Below are 10,463 nucleotides of genomic sequence, written 5' to 3'. Positions count from 1 at the left end.
AAAACGTGCTTAAATTAAGAGCATGATGGGTTTTTCTTACAAGTACTTCTCGCACACACACTGATGGGACTTACACCCCAATTTGCTGGAAGCTTAAAAGGTAAACAGGAAAATCCAGCATAAACATTAAGAAATATTTTTAAGTGTTTATGACTATGTTCTGTGTGTATTTGTACCATTTGATTGGGAAACAGCATGAAGAGTTTTCCATATAAAACAGAGGTATTTATTTACCTATATCTATTACTTATTTTATAGAAGTTGGAGATGGATCAGTACTAAAGGCATTACAAATCAGAGCTTTTAAGAAAGCATCATCAATTATTTCTTTGGCCTTAAGGGTAGTGTTTGCAGATGCTTCACATTCTTAACTGACCGATTCAGTATGACAGTGCAGTGAAATAAGTGATGGTGCAGTTTGAAGACGTTTCACCGTGATGCACCTTTTCCTAACTGGAGAGTTTCCGATCTGACGTGAGGCCTCTCTTGTGACTGCACAGCTGCATTCCTGTAAACACTCCGGCTGCTTATAAATCTGCTTCACCCACTCGTCCCCCCCATTCTCTCTCAAACACACACATATCAAAATAAGATAAACACCATAAAACTCAAAACACACTTCATCACTTCCCACTCCCAATTCATTGCTATTATTCATTCGGGAGATGACGCAGACACTTCGTGTTATATTTTCTTGCAGTTTTTAAATGTATAATTGGAGGGATGAATGGAAAAGCAAACAGCACACTCTTCCACACGTGACGAAGCAAAATTAGTGTTGTGCTCCGGTCAATTTTTACTACAATATTTCAAGGAAAACTATGAAAAGGAAAGAATTGCTACAATGTATTGTTGTGTAATCAAGGTATTTTGAAATATACTGAGTATATATGATGCTCTATCTAATCAAGAAGTCATGAATTGCAAATTCCAAGCAATACTAAAAACTCCTCACATAAGGAGGTTCTGTAAGGTGTAGGGCTTCAATTAATATGAACAGAAACAGTTGTTTAAATACTAATTCATATCAAAATGTGTCCTGTGCAAAAAAAGACTCTAAAATTCAGGTGTTGGTAAATATTGTGATTAAGTTAAGTGATGAAATCACTGGTTAACATAATTATGTACACATGTTGCACACGTGCATGATGGCTCAGAAAATACTTAGTCCACTTGAACTTGTGGGAGTCCAAAAAAAACACACCTTTACAACAACTCTTACTGTAAGTGATCTGAGAAGTCCATACACAGTATGAGAGCAAAGGTTTTCCCCGCAGCATTCAATCACACTAATTATGTAGAAATGTCTGACTCATGCGGTCATGAAGTAGGACCTCCTTCTCAAAGCTCCTTTATAAGGGCCAAAACTTGCTCCTGGAGTCACTAGTGCACAGTGGTATATTTCTTATTTAATATTTATTTATTTTTTTTAATCTTTGCAAATCTATTTATTTTTATTTATTCCTTATTTATTCATCTCTTTATCTTAAAGCTTCGTCAATCTTTTTTTGCCCAAATGCCTTTGTTTTTTCACCTGTTTTCTCTTCTCTTAATCATTCCACTTCCTGTCTCTATGTCGTTTTATCTCCCTGACTCCAACCCGCTTTTATCCTTTAATAATCAAGTCAGAGAAGTGCATCTTTACACAGGTATTTAAACATTTTTTCATTGCAGCAATTCACAGAATAATTGAATGCATGTGCAAAAATACAGACGAGGCGATGTCACTCTTATAAAACTCAAATGTTTCTGATTACTTTCCTTCATTGCTTCTTTTTGCAGATAACCACAGACGTGGGATGTATTTGCAGATGAACATGGATGGGAGAGTCACAGGAAGTGATGCTCAGACACCTTACAGTGAGTATTAGGAGGATAAGCTCGCAACAGATTGCATATTTGGCACTGACTGCCATCCACAAAAGACAGTGGATAATTTGAGGCCTATGTAGAAATCTAATTTTTATTATTACTATTTCTGTATCTTCAGGTTTGCTGCAGCTGAAATCAGTTAAACCAGGCCATGTAATCATTAAAGGACCATCATCATCTCTTTTTCTCTGTATGGATAGCGAAGGCAATCTGAAAGGGCAGGTAAGCTATAACACCGAAAACTGAATCATCCTTTTTTGCATCACTTTCTATCAAATCGTAACAATATTTTAACACTATTTTCAGAGTCACTATTCAGAAACCAGCTGCACCTTCAGAGAAATGCTGCTGGCTGATGGATACACCCGTTTCATTTCCTCACAATATGGATTTCCCATGTCACTGGCATCAAGACATTCCCCAGATCGACACGCACTTCCCTTTACACGGTTCCTACCACTGAGGAATAACTTGAAAACGGATAGCGTATCTGAGCAGATGCCAAACAATCAGAGACTTTTTAACGTGGACTCTGATGACCTTCTTGGAATGGGTCTAAATTCTATGGGCAGTCCTCAGTTTTCTATGGACAAATAAAAGAATGCACTGCACAGACTTCTCACAGATCGGCACCTTTATATCTTTTTAGATTCAGCCTGTAAACTTGATTTAGTTTTGAAATGAGTAGCTTTCTGTTATTTGTTCTCAACATGTTTTTGTGGAGGCAATACTAATGTAAGTTATTTATTTATTACTATGTATTGTGCATTTCAAATGGTTATTTATTAATTTTTTAAATTTCAAAAACTGTAACTGTACTTTGAAATCATGTTTGTAACATCCTGTTGATTTTGACATGTGAGGTTTCTGAAGTTTCCCTAACCCAGATGTGCTGGGGAAGCCTAAGAGGTTTCTGTTTGTACAACTCAAGTGTGTTTATCTTATTGGGGAGAAATTCTGAATTAAAACAAACATGATATAAATATTGCTTTTCGTTGTCAAATTTGTCATGAAAAGATTGAGCAACCTTATTAAATGGTTCAACAAACCAGAATGTACTTAAAAAACCAAGTATATATTTACCAAGTACACAGACCGGGAAAGTAGAAGTGGGAAAACAAGCGTATTGAAGTGAAAGCATGAGCACCCTCTGGTGGTACAAAATCCAATGAGAGGTAGACCAAGTTTGTGGGTGAATGTTTTTTTCAATGACTGTAGAAAACACGGACGATGCGACAGCTCCCCAAAAATGAAGCCAAAACGTCTCTATCGTCTGTTCTTTGTACAGTTATTGTTTTTTTGTCCCTAATGAAATTTTGCCTCGTCTTTGACCAACAGATTTTCTCAGTTTATATTCTCCGTAAAAAAAGTTTTATGTGAGTTTAACAATTTATATTGTGATTTATTTGATCTTTTTTTGTAAGGTTTAATTGTTCTCATTTTATATCAGTTCTTTTTTTTCATCGTGATCTATAAACAGGCATTGCAAATGCACACTTTCTTTGTTCATTACTTCAGGCCTGATTGCAGGTGACAATGATTACATTCCCTATAAAGATTAAAATAAGTGATCACAAGATTTGTATTTCATGCTATTTTCCATTATTATAAAGTAAACTGAGAGTTTACTTGTGGCGTTGTTTGAAACTCAAAAAGACATCTACTGCCATCCAAGCATTGCATCACTGACTAATCTATTCCAGCAGACAGGGATCCATTGTTAAAGACAATAAAAAAAGGTTTATTTTAATCTACTTGCCCTTTACTGACTGTTAAGCTAACATCAATAACACAAAGTAAAACACATTATTACAGCAGTTTACACAAGTGAGGTAACATAAGCACACATACCTTCCATGGATCATCACTGTGATGTGTTGGAAAGTCTTATGTGTTCCTGTGAATCTGACAGCAATGTTGTTGAAGGTATTGCTTATAACAGCTTAGTGGCTCTTGGAAAGGTCAGGCATGGACACACAATAGTGAAAACAGAGCCACAGTAGACTAAGCTATCAAGGATTGTTATATTTCATTTTCATAAATAACACTGCTGTAATAGACCTTTTCTTAACTGTTAAATACTGACTAAAAAAAACAACACAAGGAAACCACAAAAAAACAAAACAAAATGGGAAACTTAAGAAAATTATTAAAATATAATCTTTATCAAAAACACTGAATGTATTAATCAAGCAGATAAATACAGAACGTTTGCCATGGCAGTCAAATCAATTATTTAACACAGGCATTTTAGGTAATATATAAGCCAGAACTAAAAAAAAAAAAAATCAAATATGCATACATTATACTTATAGAACAATATTGAGAATGTGAAAGGTGTTGTATGAGAGATCTTAGTCTGTCCTCATTGACAGCTCAGCTGGTATTTGGTTGAGTTCTGAAAAGACGTGACATTCATATCGCTTATGATCTGTCTGCTTTCATTTCAAACTTTCAGGCACAAGTACTAAGACATTATAGTTTCAAGACACAAGACATTCAGGAAGTCATCTCAAACACAAGCTGACTGCATTAATAAATAAAAGCTTGTATTTCATTAATATCACAACCCTGAGAATGTAAAACCTTTGTTTTTTAAACCAGTGTTATGCAAAAGTTGCTTTTCAGTGACATTTGACTGGTTAGTGTTTCAGCAAATAACAAAGGCAATATTAGGTTGTTAGGAGGTATATGAGCATTAAATTGAAATGACACAAACTAGCATTTCTTGGTTCACTAGTTTGTCTTGCCAGGACTTCAGAACCTTTAAATACATTTTAATTTAATTGTGAATCACAAACTTTTCTTGCTTTTATGATTTTGTCAATGGATACAAAACTTCCTCCCTAAACTTGAGTAACCAGTGGTTCCCTCAGATACATATTTCCTCCCCTGTACTCTATACTCTGTCCTGTACACAGTCCACCAAGCAAAGTCCCATTTAGAGGGCTGCAAATACCTTCACTGGCATAATAATCTCCCTCTGGATCCTGGCCATCTTCCTCAAAATCCTCTCGTTCGGCCTCCTCATCCTCCCATAGGCTAGTTTCGACATGAGTGTACTCACTTCGGTCCTCGCATTCAGTCTCTCGATGGTAAAAGTAGCTGAAGTTGGACACAATGACAGGAACAGGCAACGAGATGGTAAGAACACCAGCAATGGCGCACATGGAGCCCACCATCTTGCCCCACACTGTTGCAGGGTACATGTCACCATAGCCTACTGTAGTCATGGTGACAACTGCCCACCAGAAGCCATGTGGTATACTGACAAAGTCTGTTTTGTTGTGGTCAGCTTCAGCAAAGTAGACAGCACTGGAGAAGAGGATGACGCCAATAAACAGGAAGAAGATAAGAAGACCCAGCTCTCGCATGCTTGCCCGCAGTGTCTGACCAAGAATCTGGAGGCCCTTGGAGTGACGAGACAGCTTGAAGATCCTGAAGACCCTCACCAGCCTGATGACCCTGATGATGGCCAAGGACGTGGCTGGAGAGGCATCATTGTCTTTGACCAGTTCTGTTCCCAGAGTGACAAAATAAGGCAGAATAGCACTGAAATCAATGATGTTCATGACATCCTTGAAGAAGTGCATTTTGCTGGGGGAGCAAGCGAATCGCATGATGAGCTCAAAGGAGAACCAGCATATGCACACAGTCTCCACCATAAAGAAGGGATCGTGGAAAAAACTTGATGCAGCAGGCATGTTCTCAGACATGTTCTTTGCTTGGGAGTGATGCTCCTGAGTGAATGACACAGGGCAGACAGGAAAAATGTAAAACATACTTGTGAAGTTAGAAGTAAAAAAAGACAATTTAAAAAATCAATAAATCAAAAAACACCTAAGTAACAAAAACATTTGCCAGCACCTTAAAATTAACAGGATTTGTCTTGATTGTTTGATCAAGTGTGCAAAAACTAAAAGTGCATAAGTTACACACACAAAGGGTGAAGTCCCACAGGATTTGTTGTAAATCAAACCTACATCTATTTTCTAACCACCAATTAAATACATTTGTATGTCTCTCAGCTGAAAATGCGTAGAAAACCCATGGAGGTGTGGGGAATACATTCAAACTCTACACAGAGATGTCCCAGCTAACCCGAACCGTCTTGCTCTAAGGAAACAGTGCTAACTACAAACTACTATGCAAAACCATGGCAAAAAATCTGGTGGGTAGCCATCCATAGAACAGTGAACCGATTTTAATATTATATGGATTAAAATTAATTAAAAAAAAAACTTTAAGCGTGCTGGCAAGATTTGTTACTTTTGATAGCACCAGGTTACCTGTTGTGATCAGTCTTTTTGCTAAGCTTAGTTAAGCTAAGCTAAGTGGGTCGCTATAGCTATATATTTAATCTATATATATATAAATGTATATATATATATGAATGTGGTATACATTTTATAATCTAAGTCTTTCTAAAACATATTAAGTAAACATATGTTCTTTTAAATGCAAAGCTGTTACTGTATATTGTGCTAGTATTTTACTTTAAAAAAATACTGCTGAGCTAGGTAGTGTTTGATACATTAAACTACAGTATGTTGCCCACCATGCTATTGGTTCTCACATTTGGCAGCATTGCAAGTGTTTGGCATCTGCGCCTTTCAATTCAGCTATCTCTTCTAGTCCACCTGTCATTCCATCATGTGTGCCACTTATTATTATAACACTGCATATTCAAGCATTGGCTGGTGGCTATTTAAAACATCTTATACTAAACATTCAGTTAACAGTATGAAATCGGATTGCATGGATTAAAATAGATGTGTTTAGTATGCTGTAATGGGTTGTGTGGAATATATAAAGCTCAGAGTAGTTTAAATAAACTTAGTGTATTCCTTATGACTTTCAGTAGCAGGTCAGTGACAGTGTTTATTACTAAAGGTGGACATCTATGTGTTGATTTGCTCCAAGGGCTCTCCTAAGACTATATTTAACCCAGTGAGATCTCTGAAGAGAAACATGAGTGTCTACTTGCACCACTCCTCATCCATCTCCACCTTCATCGCTATTCCCATCGCCCTGGCTGCCGAGGCCGTGTAACATTGCCAGTGCAGTTCAGTGAGTGTACCGCTGACTCGAACAGGAGGAGGTTACAGTAGTTTCCTGGCAGCTGCCTTGTGCAAAGGAAGTCTGCCACAGCACAGCAGTCCTGGAGGAATGTGTTAACATGACCCAAAACTATGCAACTCATCCTGTGAGACCTTTTAGTCTCTGGTTCTAAGCCACCTGGAAGGCCTTGGCTCACCTTTGCCTATATGTATGGTCACTTGTGACCTTTAATTAACACACTTAACTGTCTTCTCGGGTCTGAATATGCTTCCTATTATTTGTATTCCAATACCCACCCATTACTCCCTGTACCCTTTAACACTTCCTGAATCCGAGCGTATCAAATTTAACAGCCGACTAAAATAATCACGCCATAAGCTCTCGCTCTCTCTGGTCTGCTTCCAGACATATTGGCCAATAGTATCCTATGTCAGTATTTTTCCTCTTAGCACACTGTAGTACTCTTCAAGTGTGTGTTTACCTAAACAACAGCTTACCAAAGTATTGTGTTTCCTTTGACCCAAACAATCACATATATTTCATTCAAGACTTTACAACAAGATTTTGGGTTTCTCTTTTAGTGCCTTGATACCACCATTTTGTCTTTCAGGTAACCCTGCAAAAACCATCCATCTTTCACACCTTTCCTTTCCAAACATGAACTTGAATTAAATTTCCAACCTCTCTGTCATGTCTGAGGTCAGGCAGTGTCTCCAGGCAGAAGATGAGGATGGACACCACGATTACCATTACACTAATGATGGCGATGATGCGTGCACCCGATGAGGACTCTGGGTGCTCAAACAGCATCCACAGTTTTCTCTGGAGTCTGTTGGATGGCAAAGGCCTCTCCTCTTCTTTTGGAAAACCTTCGTCCTCCTTGAAGCGGTTCATGATGTCCTCTCCGAGCTCATAGAATATCAGCTCATCCATGAAAATATCCAGGGGTATGTTTGCAGGCCTCCGAAGCCTACCCCCTGACTGGTAAAAATACAGAATGGCATCAAAGCAGGCTCGATTGCGGTCCAGGAAGAGCTCGTTTCGAAGTGGGTCAAAGTAGCGTGACCTTCGTCTGGGGTCGCCAAGCATGGAGTCAGGGAATTGGGCTAAGGTGCGAAGCTGAGTTTCATAACGCATCCCTGATACATTGATGGCCAGTCTTTCACTCAGTGCCCATCCATTCCTCCATAGAGACCTCGAGCAACGCTTTTCTTTCTTCTTCTCTTTCTCGTTTCCCCTGATCTCCTTCTCTCCTTTCTCCTCACTGTCGAACTGGTCCTTCAGATGCTTGTCCTTCTCCCCATCGCTCTCTTTCCCTCTGCCTTCTCCTTCACTGGACTGTGGATCCCTGCTTTCCATCCCTGTTATTATCCTAACCGAGGGAATGCTGCAAACCACCCTCTTGAGATTTTGAACACCTGGACTTAAAAGAAAACCTGTTTAAAACCAGAGTGATAATTACATCAGCGAAATAGGTTTTCAGTTGATAAGCATTAGCAGCAAAGGACTAAAGAGGGGAAATTGACATTTCATGACAGATTTCATTACATTAAAAGCTAATTCATGGTTTTGTTTTTAGATGAACTGAAGGCAAAACAACAAACAATGTTAGTACCCAGTTAATGAATATAATTTACTCACTAAGAAAAACAGCTGCTGGCAGAGGCTAATGACGGGGTGAAAAATCACATTGTTTGTTTCCTGCGGCTCATCAGGTTGTCTCTCTTCCTCTCTATCATCGTGTCTGCCTGTCACAAGCACGAAGCCCTTGTTTGGCTATCTAACTTGTCACACAGAGGTTTAACTCTGATCAACTTTACACAAACTCTACTTCCAGTTATTTGCTCCAGGAACATCCAGGATCTCGCCCTGTCCCTCACTGCCTCACGTTGTCTGCCTTCAAAATTTGGGGGGGAATGCTGTCCTGTTGAAATTTGATCTGTGCTGGACCCCTCCACCCCCTTCGTGTCCCTTCCCTCCATTTTAGCTAGGGGGCATGTCAACCTTCAACCTCCCTATCAAATGTCACCTCTGCATGGTATTGCCCTCTCTAACAAGCATGGGCGTGTGAATGACAGAAAACCCTCACTGTTTTTCATTAAGTCGAAATGACTGGATTTGAATGTGCGTAGATTAAAAACCAAAACTGTGGAGTTTGAGTGTCATAGAACGAACATATAGAAAACACATTTTCAAAGCTTTCTAATTAATTCCATTTTCTAGCGTCTTCAGTAGGCTCCTCCAATTACACTCACTTAAACCAATGCTGCAGCCAGAGATTGGGGTGAACTGAAATATGCTGCAACAAAATTTCATGTTAAATTACAATAAACTGTTTGCCAGCATGAAATTGTTATTTTACAGTATAACTACCGTAATCAACAACAACAGTGTTGTAGTTACTAAGTTGCTCTAAATATGTTTTACTTTTTACATCACAGTCATTTATTTTTACACCAAATTTAATAAATTTTTGTAGTATACAAAAATGTAAAAGCACAATCACTTGAATTTCTTACAAAGCTCATATTAAAAATTAGCTTTTGACATATCTTCATTTATGTAAATATTGTTAGGGTTGATTTTCACAAAGTCCACCACTAAACTATTCCACAAGTTGGCAAACACAAGTGAAATCATCATCCATTATTATTTTATTTAATACATCATGTCACTGAAGACATTTTTTATGTACAAAAATGTCTTCAGTGACACGAACCTATTAGGTGAACTGGCTCACGTTTTTCTATTTGTGGAGCGGCACAATAATAAATTATTTACCAGTGTAGGTTTTATTTTGCTATATCACATATTCCCCCTCATTTCACAGATAATGATACTTTGAGTTCAAAGGAAATTGGACCCTTGTCTGCCTCCATCACCTCTAAATCAGGATCAGCCCCCACCAGACTCTCAATCTGTTGCTGACGATAGCTGTGCCACACAACAGGCTTCATGGGGGAAAAAAGAGCTACCGCCTACACCTTGGATCTGCTAGTTCATGCAGTTGGGTGGAAAATCATTCAAGTGTCTGTGACAACTTACAGGGGTATGCACTACAAACGGACAATACGAGAAGAATATTACTAAATTTGTGGATTTTTATTTTTTTGGACTGTCATGACTGTAGAGAGATAATCTACTAGAAACAATCAGATTCAAGCCATTGTTACATTTAATGACAGGGCTGTCTTCTGAGGTGTCACGAAAAAACCAAAAAAGAAATAATATAAAACTATATTAAAATAGATAAATGTGCCCTAGAAGAAGAATACCAAGCTGTTATTGTTTTCAGTAATGTGTCACATATTGTAAAAGACCACAGGTTATTTCTAACTGCACACACTATACTTGTGATGTTAACCTATCTCTACCAAAGTGGACTACTACTATGTTTTACCACCAGAGGGAGGTGATGTTTAGGCACAAAGGAGAAAAACTGAAAAAGGCCTCTGCAGACATTTCTAATAGCTGTTGGCAAAAAAACAAACTGCCATCCGGGCTGATATAATACACTGTCATTTGATCAC

At 38.3% G+C, this 10,463-nt stretch overlaps 2 protein-coding genes across 2 annotated transcripts; one reads left to right on the top strand and one right to left on the bottom strand.

Moving 5' to 3' along the window:
* The first annotated feature begins 1,775 nt into the window (after positions 1 to 1,775).
* fgf21 (fibroblast growth factor 21) lies at positions 1,776 to 2,469 on the top strand. The gene is made up of 3 exons (XM_063482246.1): positions 1,776 to 1,860; positions 1,991 to 2,094; positions 2,179 to 2,469. The coding sequence occupies exons 1-3, from the start codon at positions 1,800 to 1,802 to the stop codon at positions 2,467 to 2,469; spliced, it is 456 nt and encodes a 151-aa protein (XP_063338316.1). The 5' UTR covers positions 1,776 to 1,799.
* Positions 2,470 to 4,718: 2,249 nt separating this feature from the next.
* LOC134633177 (potassium voltage-gated channel subfamily A member 7-like) lies at positions 4,719 to 8,292 on the bottom strand. Its single transcript, XM_063482045.1, has 2 exons — positions 7,615 to 8,292; positions 4,719 to 5,612 (listed from the first exon to the last, which is right to left on the bottom strand). Exons 1-2 carry the CDS (start codon positions 8,290 to 8,292, stop codon positions 4,719 to 4,721), a joined length of 1,572 nt encoding a protein of 523 aa, XP_063338115.1.
* Positions 8,293 to 10,463: the final 2,171 nt, after the last annotated feature.

Source organism: Pelmatolapia mariae, linkage group LG8 (genome assembly GCF_036321145.2).
Source record: "Pelmatolapia mariae isolate MD_Pm_ZW linkage group LG8, Pm_UMD_F_2, whole genome shotgun sequence".
Lineage (NCBI taxonomy): Eukaryota > Metazoa > Chordata > Actinopteri > Cichliformes > Cichlidae > Pelmatolapia > Pelmatolapia mariae.
Note: the sequence above shows the minus strand (reverse complement) of the source record. Positions and strands in the feature narration are given on the sequence as shown.